This window comes from Saccoglossus kowalevskii, chromosome 4 (assembly GCF_978046115.1).
Source record: "Saccoglossus kowalevskii chromosome 4, keSacKowa6.1, whole genome shotgun sequence".
In the NCBI taxonomy this organism is placed as follows: Eukaryota; Metazoa; Hemichordata; class Enteropneusta; family Harrimaniidae; genus Saccoglossus; species Saccoglossus kowalevskii.
In genome coordinates, this window is record NC_140644.1 from 41374070 (window position 1) to 41385984 (window position 11915).

An 11915-nucleotide genomic window follows, 5' to 3' on the forward strand; every position below is an offset into this window, starting at 1 on the left:
TACCCCTATGTGAGCGACATATATAAATTTGGTTGCTCAGAATACCTCAAAGTTTAGTTTGTGTTGTTTTCTCAAATTCAGCTATTTTCATCGGTTCTTTGACTGGCGTTCCACAGCAGCTCATGCAGAACCATTAGAAATACATGGTACAGTGGTGTGCATCTTAGCAATGTGAAACGTCTTGTGACGTAACTCTACCCCGAGGATAGAGCAGAGATTAAAACAGACGCTGGGTTTAATTTCAGCAGATTTGAGGTTGCACAGATAATCACAGGTTTGTGGAGGAAACAATATACTCTATTGTTAAATTTTAATTTAGCTCATTTTCACTAAATGAGCTAAATTAAAACCCAGGGACAATTCAAAGTTTGAATTGTCCCTGGGTTTTAATTTAGCTCATTTAGTGAAAATAAAACTAAGCAAATATTTAGCTCTATATATGTAAACAATGTGCCCCTTGAGGTAATAATTGATCTGTGAATCAAACATTCTCAAAAAATTACTAAGCATGCTACTATACCCTGTAGATCATCTGAAAACTTAGATATAAGATAGGAATAAAATAGTGCATATGCTACACCAATATTTGTCTAAAGAATTATGACAGCCAATTTCTCAGTCAAGCTATTTTTTTCTATCTAATGACGTGTGAATTGCACAGGAAGTATGAAATGCTGTAGACTAGATGATCACATCTCGGTTTATCTGCCCTTTAGTTACAACCAAATGAGTATAGACATGCTACTGACAACTGATTGTTGGTGGCATGTCTGTAGTTGTTTTGTCATATCTTGAAAAGAAAAGCAGATAAAACGAAACTGAGATGTGATCATCTAGCTTAGGGTAACACAAACTGTCCTGTGCAATTCACATGTCATTCATATGACTGAGAATGTTAAAAATCAGTGTTTTTAATAATCAGAGTACTGTAAAATCTGTATTAGAAGCTGCGGCTTCTATTAGAGCATCTACACATATGAGAAATGAAGAACTTTTGGTTCTCAATTATTCAAAAAGAATAGGTGCGACTTCTATTAGGGATGCGGCTTACAGATTTTACGGGTCATCAAGAAAAAAAATAGCTTAATTGGCCATCAGAAAAACATTGGTATGGCATAAGTTTTCAAATGCATATATATGTTGTTAAAGTAGCATGCTTAGTAACTTTTAGAGAATGTCTGAATCACAGAACAATTTTTACTAATTTTTCCCCTGTTGCCACATTAAGGAAGCAATGTGAAATGTAAATTTATTGTCAGTCAGTTGATTTTCTTGTAATTCTAGTCATATATATGCCGGAATTAACAGCATTAAATAAATTATGTCAATTTCTATTGTTACTGATGTTACATCTTTTATAATTCACTAGTCAATTGCTCTACTACCCCCCTTTTACCCAAAATGAATGACTTACGTTTCTTGTGCGTCAGTTTGAATGTCATTAATCAAATGCCCCTTATGTCTTAAGGGTGAGGTTGCACCAAATGACTAATGCAGAAGTTCTTGGATGTAGTTGAGTGTGGGTGAGTGAAAGGAATAAAAAAATGCTGGAACTACATTTAAGTTAATATTGGCAAATAGCAGGTTAAAATGTTAAAGGTCATCATGATCTATGCCAGTAGATCCCATTCCCATGTCATATTCCATGGCGATATCCTCAATTTGGTCATCAATATAGAAAGTTTCCATTCCTAAAGATGGCATTTTCATGGAGTGTTCAGACTCCTCCTCACCAACTGCTGGCTGTCTGGCTGATGTATCTGGATCTAACATTGGAACACGAGAAGACACACTCATCACACTTGGTGATAGTTCATTCACACCCTTTGGGGGAGAAATATCCGAGACCACAGGGGAAAGATCAAGTATAAGTCCACGTGTTGCTTCTGAGTCTTGGTCATATTTGGCAACCTGATGAGGTCGGTGAACTGACCTTAGGTTCAGTTTCATCACTCTTGATGACATTTTGTGATGTGCCATCATGTCATCTTCATCTTCTAAGAGTTCTTGAATATCACGGTCTGTAGTAGCATCTTCACCTGGTTCTAAAAGACAAAATGATGCCAAATTAAAAAAAACAAGCCATGCATGTCACACTCCCCGTTAGTTATGGAATTTAAGATATATAGTTTTGTTCATAGTAACATAGCTGGAATATAACCATGTCAGGAATATGATTATGATGATTGTTTAACCTTTAAATGATTAATATTTGTATCTGGTCATCCAACGATTGTCCATATTGAGAGATATTGCTCTGGAACAGCATTAATTAAAACAAAATCAGCCATTTTGAATGATGTATAATGAATATATAAAATTTGAACATAATCAGTCAAAGCATGTCAGAGATATGGCTCTAGAAGCCCATTCATTAAAACTAAATGGTCGCCAGTCAGCCATTTTGAATCCGATCTGAAAAATATAATGACGTGCATCAAGAACCCATAATGTCTAATGTATGTACCAAGTTTGAACAAAATCCATCCATAAATGTCAGAAATGCTTGATATATATTTCGGCCATTTTTAATAGGATCACCAAACCAATATACCTGTATATCTATGACATATATAATGAATATTTAAAATTTGAACATAATTTGTCAAAGCAAGTCAGAGATGGCCACCAGTCAAGGTCTTATAATGTCCAATGTATATACCAAGTTTGAACAAAATCCATCTGTAAACAGCCGAGAAATGCTTGATTTTGATGATTTTTTAGTACAAAAATGGCTGCCATTAGGCCATCTTGAATCAGATCGTGAAACAAAATTGATGTGCATATGTTTTATGTATTTTGAATGTAATTGGTCCAGACATGTCTAAGATACAGGTCCGAATGCATGCACGTACACACGGATGCACAGACCCAAGGAGGTCAATCCATAAGTCCTTGTTTTCGAACTAAAACAAGCAGCCTGTCAAATGAGATAGCTCTGCTGTTAGCAAGGAACAATTCAATTTAATAAAGAACTGAAGATATCATTAGAAAATGAACAATATGTATAGTATCAAAGCAATCGGACTTGCTGTTTTCAACAGTATTCGAAAATAACACTTTTTACCAAAAATTATGAAAAATATTCACCAAAATTAGAGAATTGAAGATATCATCATGAAATGAACAAATCTAAGAGAGGTCTACCCAAGGTACATATACACCAAGTATCAAAACATACAGGCTTATAGTTTCAAAGAAGAATACGAAAAAGTAAAAAAGTTGACGCGTACGATGGACATTCACTCATATGATAAGCCCCGCTCGACAAAGTCGACAGAAGAGCTAAAAAGTGAGAGCATAATCTAAATTTAAAACAAACTACAATTTTTAGGAAAACTTATGTACTATATTCACTCTTTTTGAAATGTATCTGCAACAGAAGCCATGTAAACCAACTGTTGCATGTAACTGTTTACCAAATTATTAAAATTAGGATTTATTTTGATCATGGACACATTTATCAATTACATTAAGCACATGAACTATTCCTAGAGAAAATAAGTTTTACTGAAGTTATGGTCAATGCTTATTTCAGGAAGTAAAGAATGAACTACACTTTTTCATGGACTGTCCAAAATATCTATCAGTTTACAAGTCACAAGTTCTGGATCCGTATCCGAGACATGTCTGGATTGATCAAGTTCAAACTTCACACACACAAGGTACATCATGTCACAAATATGTATGTGCGTTTGTTTCATGATCTCATTAACGATAGCCAAATGGCGGCCACTTTAAGGCCGAAAATGCATTGAAATCGCACATTTTAACCATTCCGGACCTGGATCTCAGTTATGCATGGACGGATTTTGTTCAAATTTGGTACATACATTAAACATAATAGGACCTTGATGCACGTCATTTTTTTTTCGGATCAAGTTCGCAATAGCCGACTGGCGGCCATTTTGTTTTAAAGAATTCAGTTCTGAATCCGTATCCGAGACATGTCTGGATTGATCAAGTTCAAACTTCACACACACAATGTACATCATGTCATAAATATGTATGTGCATTTGTTTCATGATCTCATTAACGATAGCCAAATGGCGCCTGCTTTAAGGCCGAAAATGCATTGAAATCGCACATTTTCACCATTCCGGACCCGGATCTCAGTTATGTATGGACGGATTTTGTTCAAATTTGGTACATACATTAAACATAATAGGACCTTGATGCACGTCATTTTTTTTTCGGATCAAGTTCGAAATAGCCGACTGGCGGCCATTTTGTTTTAAAGAATTCAGTTCTGGATCCGTATCCGAGACATGTCTGGATTGATCAAGTTCAAACTTCACACACACATGGTACATTGTACATCATGTCACAAATAGATATGTGCATTTGTTTCATGATCCGCTTAACAATAGCTGAATGATGGCCATTTTAAGGCCGAAAATGCATCAAAATCACGTATTTTCACAATTCCGGAACCGGATCTCAGTCATGCATGGATGGATTTTGTTCAGATTTAGTACAATGTGTTGTACATATGCAGGTGCATTTCGGTCATGATCTGCTTTGAATGTATATGTCACTTAAATATGAACGGAACAGGGACGTGTCATTGACAATGACTTGTTCTTTGTTGTTATTAAACTGAGAAAGTGTGAATTTCTAAAAATGGAATCAGGTCATTAGTATATGTACCATATATTTGTTTTATTTCGTGTAACAAAAAGTACAAGGCTTTTACAAATGAGAAATAAAAACATTACAAAAAAAACCGACCACTGACAAACACCAGGTTACATGTCGTGGGCAATGTCTGTATATTTCAAGACAATCACAGAAATACAAATCCAGTTCCAAAAACAAATAACAACAATGAAGTGAAGTATGAAAGACTTACCTTGAAGAGAGACTGACTCATTTCTGGTTCTAAATTTACTATAGAAAGGCGTCTTATGAACTACACAAAACTGTACAATCCAGTAGAGCAATGCTGTGATGAAACAAAGACCTGCACAACATCGGAATAATATTCTTCCTCCATAAGCATTATACATCACTCCCCCAAAAATTGCTCCAAGTCCTTTACCTAGATACCAATAGTATAGATCAAATTACAGGTCTATCTTGAACAACAAAATCAACATAAGCATATATGCAGTACAATATATTTTATTATTATTTAACCACATTAACATACATGTCACTAACTAAGCTTGAGTGAACAGTAAGACCTCACAAAAAATGGGATAGTGAGGCACTGACCATAAACATAAAAAGGGTAGTGAGGCACTGACCATAACATAAATGGGGTAGTGAGGCAGTGAACAGAAACATAAATGGGGTAGTGAGGCACTGACCATAAACATAAATGGGGTAGTGAGGCAGTGAACAGAAACATAAATGGGGTAGTGAGGCACTGACCATAAACATAAATGGGGTAGTGAGACAGTGAACAGAAACATAATTGGGGTAGTGAGGCAGTGAACAGAAACATAAATGGGGTAGTGAGGCAGTGAACAGAAACATAAATGGGGCAGTGATGCAGTGAACAGAAACATAAATGGGGTAGTGAGACAGTGAACAGAGACATAAATGGGATAGTGAGGCACTGAGCAGAAACATAAATGGGGTAGTGATACACTGACCAGAAACATAAAAAGGGTAGTGAGGCACTGACCAGAAACATAAAAGGGGTAGTGAGGCACTGACCATAAACATAAATGGGGTAGTGAGGCAGTGAACAGAAACATAAATGGGGTAGTAAGGCACTGACCAGAAACATAAATGGGGGAGTGAGGCACTGAGCAGAAATATAAATGGGGTAGTGAGGCACTGACCAGAAACATAATCAAAGTAATTCAGATATTTTAGTATAAAAACAAATGTCTCATTGAAAAAAAAAAGTGCTGCATTTAGATGTGAATAGATTCATAAAACATGCAAGATAACAGAAAATTTTAGCTGGCTTTAGTCCAAGTATTTTGTATAGGTGTCTGTCAAAAATTAATGATTCACTGAGACAAATATGAACTGCCTTATTATTTCATTGTGTGACTACTGTATTATATGAAAAGTAAAAAAAAACACCCTTTATGAATAGCTATCATGTTGCAAGCTCTGCTTTGTATGCAAATCAACTTTAATAGTTAGTTGGTGTCCAGTGGAGGGAGAAGTCAACAGTGCTGTTGCCTCCTGAGAATCTACATCTTCAAACACTGCAATCTTTGAAGTGCGTTTTTAAACTAGTATTATAAAAACTCTTAAACTTTGCTTTTAATGTATTTTTTATGTATTGTTTTTGATTTGATAACTTTGAACTAAACAGATTTTCTATTAGCTTCAGATCTTGATCAAAGTTAGGCACCCAGTTCATAGATGTGCTCATATTGATTTTCTGAAATCTTGTTTTCTGTAAAGATTTTATTGGTAGGTTTGCAAATGTGTATCAGACTGTGCAAAAAAATCTCTTCATGAGATGGTTTTGAAACCCAGTATGGGATTCTGAGATACATTACCAAGGATATTATTACAAGATAAATCATTTGCTTCATTGAACACATACAACAATGCATATTTCCACTGAGATCAGTGACCTTTGATGTGTATCACCAGTGATCAGTCAAGTAGAAACAGTCAAAATATTTTATCAGATTTTCTCAATTTTTGCATGATATTTTCATACAGGACATCTGTTGTTCAAACTCAGGGAAGAATTTATACTGATGAATAAGGTGACCAAGTTTGATAAAGTTTGGAATAGAATTAGTAAAGTTATTATGTACACAATAACAATTATTAACGACGACGACAACAACGCCGGACAACATTTTTCCCTTAATATACCTTTCCCTTCCATCTTTGATGGTACGGGCAAGGTAAAAACCACAAACAAATTTCTTTTAGGCCTATCTGACTTGAATACTATATACCGGGCATATAAAACATTTCTAAAATATAATTTTTTATTGTAAATACTTCTGTCATGATGTTTAAGGGTGCACAGACTCAATTTGCTCTATACAATTTTACAAAATTCTTCAAATTGTAAAGTCACCAAATTTGCTATGATTTGGCATCTATTGACTGAGATCTAACAGTATGAACTGACCAATTACTCTTGCATTAACGTGTCATTTGTGTATCAAGTATATGCATTCAAATGTCTTACCAAATTGTCTATGATTTAAATGTCCAAATTAGTTGTCTAGAATTCAAATGTCTTACCCTACTGTTTACAATTCAAATGTCTTACCCTACTGTTTACAATTCAAATGTCTTACCAAATTGTCTATGATTTAAATGTCCAAATTAGTTGTCTAGAATTCAAATGTCTTACCCTACTGTTTACAATTCAAATGTCTTACCAAATTGTCTATGATTTAAATGTCTAATCTAATTGTCTACAATTCAAATGTCTTTTGCAATTGTCTACAATTCAAATGTATTTCCCAAATGTCTATAATTCAAATGACTTACCTAATCCCATATTGCATGCCTGTACCAAAGACTGTACTGTGGCAGCCATCCCCGGTGGTGATATGATACTGGCATATGATGTGACAGCAGCAAACATGGCACCAAAAGTGATTCCATGCAGCAATTCCAATGGTAACACATACCAGGCAGAAGTAATAAAAGAATATCCTACAAACCGAACAATGTAACTTAGAAGAACTATATAAAATACTCCTTTGTGTCCAAGATACTTGATCATATTACCAGAATAAAAGAGAAAAGGAGCTTCTGAAATACAGGTGATTAGTAAAGTAATACCCATCAATGTCTGAGATGCACCTAGCTCTTGTAGAAACCAGAAAAGGTAAGTCATTATTGTCCCAAAACACATTCCAAAGACAACAACAATGATGAGAAATGCTACAATATCAGCTTGTCTTAGTAGTAAACTTGTGTTAACAAGCAATGATTGAGATGAAACTAGGCTTGGCATATTCAGACAAGTTGTAATAATAGATGACATGATAACCAATGTGATAAAGAGAATAAAGGCAGGATCATAGTTCTTGTTGGAAGCCGATGTAAAGTCATTGCTGAATGCATCCATTAGAAGTCCTGAAATCACAGCAAATGATCCAAATCCGACAGCACCCCACATCCGCTGCTTCCCATAGTTGCCGCGTTTATCACCAAGAAGTTCATAGACAGTCATATCAATAATAGGATGAACTAAACATCCAAAGGCAGATGCAAGTTGAATCAGAAGTAAACAAAGCCAGAACGTGAGCGAGTTGTTTCCGATGCTGAATTCTTGAAGTTCCGTAACATTACATAAACTGCTACTGTTTTCATATCTTGTTGTGTTGGGTACTGATGAAGATTCTTTTGTAGACCTAAGCTTATTAAAATCTATCTTTGGACAATTACATACAACAGAGTTACCATTTTTTGTCAAATTACATTTGTCTGGGCAATAGGAAGTGGCTGCAGTGATGTTAAGAGGCACTGAACTATAAGGTTGTACTGTAAACCTGTTTGTACAGTCATGATCACTTGTATTACTCTGTTCACTGATGTCGCTACACAGCTGTTCACAAGTACTACTGTTCCAAAATATAGATAACTTGATGCATTCAAGAAGAACTCCTGGATGATTGTAAGGATATCCATCTGGTATATGCCTGATATTTTGACTATCACAGCAATTATTATTATTACAAAGTATATTTACAGCCATCCATTCAATATCTTGATCCAAGTGTTGAGTTTGTTGGACAGGTACTTCAGTCATATTATTGCACATTGAATAGTTTGCTGACTTGTATGTTTCATTACTATAGTGCTGATATGATGGTACAAACCGACATGTGAATGTAAATATACCCATAGCTAACATACCAACAATCAGAAACAGTTTGTGTTTGCTCAATTTGTCTGATATGAAGCTCCATATTGGTTTGAATGCAAAGCCAATGAATGGTTCTAAGCCAAATATGATTCCAACTTGAAGGGTTGTCAGACCTAGTTGCTTGAAGAATATAGGCAGATAGGGAGCAAGAGAGGCCTTTCCTGTAACAAACAAAAATCAGAATACATGTCATTAGACTTTACAAAAATAAATGAATGTTGCCTGTCATCATATCATAATATGTGTGCAATGAAAGATCAATCTTGGTCATGTGAGTTGAGTTAGCGAAGTTCACCAAACAATATGGCTGCCTGTTGGCCATTTTTAATAGGATTGTGACACAGATAAATTTGTATTTGTGTGTGAAGACACAATTGTCTATGTACCAAATTTAGATCTAACTGGACAGTGTGAATTTGAGATATTGTACAAAATTATCAATTGTGTGCGACTATCTTAAAGAGAAGACCAAGAAAACAACATAACACTCCCAGATGAAAAATCTCTACAAATGTAACATAATACAATTTTTTATATCACTTTTCATTCTCTAGATATGTTGTCATGTTAACATCACAGAGAAGCATTACAGCAAACTACTGTGAAATGTGATAATCAAACACATAATTGCGTGTTTTTTTAGAAAAAGAAGTATTTTATGTGTGAAGTGTGACACATGCCACAGACATGTACTACACTTTTAAAATGTCACAGTCCCAAAAAGAAATACATTACCTTAGATATCATATATTGAAACAAATGTACATTTGAATATCATTATGTCTAGTCTTTGTGCATAAAACTGGTCAAAGCATAGTCTTGAAATGGTTGAAGAAAATGAAATGTCCATTTGAAATCAAATTATAAAACAAACTGAGTAAGAAAACCTGCTCAGGCATTTTTGATAAACAATGGCACGATTTTATCACGTACAGTCTGTTAAATTTTATTGAAACCCTGATATACCTGAGTATTTGATCCATTCAACACATTTTGTCCTGCCATTATAGCATATTTAAACAAAATCATAAAAAGTGCATCTGAAAATCAAGTGGAAAACTTGCAGCAACAGCTAGTCAGCAATTTTTGATCAAATCACGAAACAAATTAAGGTTCATTAGTACTCTACCACGAAAGATGTAAATACCAAGTTTGAGTGAAATTGGTTCAAGAATGTTTGTGAAATGATGTCAGATGGAGTTAAAACGAAAAATACAGAAAATATACATGTACAGGATAAGTCCCATGGTTGTTCACTGAGTTTACATACTTCCATTTTCAACTTACAAGGAATCATATTAAATATTTGTATTTAAAATAGCCAAGTGTTGTAAAAACTATGGAGCTACAATATTTTTTCGCTCCATGTATAAACTATCATGAAATATGTATACCACAAGATGACTGTAATATTTTAACATTATTCTTATTATAGTGTCTAAAAGTGATAAATCTAAGGAGATACAAACATGTATAATGAAATACTTAATTAACCAATTTAGAAATCAAAACACTGTCCTTATGTGCATGTATAGAACATGGTCTACTCTGTATACTATTTTCATACTTTTTTATAACTTAAAATTCAATTGGAAAAAACAAACATAGAAACATTCTATAATACCACACCTTGTAATAAAAAATAGCAATGAACTTTGAATTGTTGAACTCAATGAAAAGCAACTTACCTGACAAATAGAAAAAATAAAGAGCCTTAACAGGAAGGAATGTTTTATTAACTTCACACATCACCATGATGATATAATTAAATACTGATGATGGTTGGAATTGGAGATAATCTATGAGAACATGACAGGAGTCTCTCAACCCAACCCTCCAATAAAATTCAGTCTGAAGTATCCCTGTGATGAAGAAAAGATAATAGCAAAATACAATATCCTGATTAGATTATAGTTGAGGCTAAAAAAGATCTCTCGCTATGGCAACCATGTTGACATGATTAGTAGTGTAACTAGAGACACCAACACATGGCACCTTGCAGTATTACATTATTTACGAGTTACATGCAATCTATAGGACTATTTTGAATTGATTTTTCCGATCACAAATGTCATGCCATACTGAAATAACAGCCTTATTACTTCCATCTAGAAAATTATTTTTGAGAATGTTGGTATTGAATTACAAAATGCCTGAAGTTAAATACTTGGTTTATGTACTTACATCAAGTAAATGAAGTTGACAGCTTTATAAAACCACTAAGTTTCAAACTCCAGACTATACAATGATGGCGTCATGTTTGTCATGTTTGTTCTAATGCAGGAGTTATTAATCTTATATTAGCCCAAACAATTTTTTTTATTTTTTGGCAGAGAAAAACATTCCAGTCTTCCAGATTAACCAGAACACAACTGGAGATCAGAAAGGTGGTCATAATATATTACACTCAGATATCCTATGACGTGCCCTAACAATATCAAAACAATTAAGAGAAGGCATCAGATATCAGAAATGTCACATTATTAACATTGTCAAATTTTATTAATATTCAAGTCATCAAATACTTGAGTAGATACTATGAACCCAGTAAGGCTGGTGATACAAATCACGTAATATAATCTAATGCTCACTGCTATGTATAGTTAAAAAAATATTTCTACAACTATAATTCAATGGGAATAAATATGAAAAAGTGAAAACTGAGAAAAACAAGTCATCCGTAATATGATTTCAAAATATATGAATTTATATAAATAACCTTTATGATTAGGAATTAAACGTATGAACATTTTGATTATTATTTTATTAATTAAAATTATATATTAATCAAAAATTATATAATAAATATTTGCGTTATATGCCAAATTAAACGAATAAACAAATAAAAACCCAGAAAGTATCAATATAATTTTCATTCATACAGTATTTGTTTTCCTTATAGCTGCGTTTGTATAATTCGAAGAAATGACCTGCTGATAATGTAGAGATAACGTGATGAGTTATGAAGCCAAACCACTTACTTTCACTACCGTAAAACTGTTATGTTGAAATAGGACGTTCAATCCGTATTAGTAATTCAAGAAGTATAACCGAACACTGTGTTTTAGAAGGAATATACTTACATGTTGGCTGTATT

General features: G+C 33.9%; 1 protein-coding gene across 1 annotated transcript; it reads right to left on the reverse strand.

Moving 5' to 3' along the window:
- Nucleotides 1-1114: 1114 nt before the first annotated feature.
- Nucleotides 1115-10573, reverse strand: LOC102803325 (major facilitator superfamily domain-containing protein 6-like). Its single transcript, XM_006824341.3, has 4 exons — nucleotides 10507-10573; nucleotides 7432-8979; nucleotides 4853-5041; nucleotides 1115-2045 (listed from the first exon to the last, which is right to left on the reverse strand). The coding sequence occupies exons 1-4, from the start codon at nucleotides 10571-10573 to the stop codon at nucleotides 1594-1596; spliced, it is 2256 nt and encodes a 751-aa protein (XP_006824404.1). The 3' UTR covers nucleotides 1115-1593.
- Nucleotides 10574-11915: the final 1342 nt, after the last annotated feature.

What these genes read in the sequence shown, in the direction of transcription:
- LOC102803325 (XM_006824341.3), bottom strand. Translation starts at nt 10,573, where the DNA reads ATGGTGATGTGTGAAGTTAATAAAACATTCCTTCCTGTTAAGGCTCTT. An exon ending in TTATTTTTTCTATTTGTCAG is followed by an intron (nt 8,980 to 10,506) that starts GTAAGTTGCTTT and finishes TGTTTGTTACAG; the next exon opens with GAAAGGCCTCTCTTGCTCCC. An exon ending in GGCATGCAATATGGGATTAG is followed by an intron (nt 5,042 to 7,431) that starts GTAAGTCATTTG and finishes ATTGGTATCTAG; the next exon opens with GTAAAGGACTTGGAGCAATT.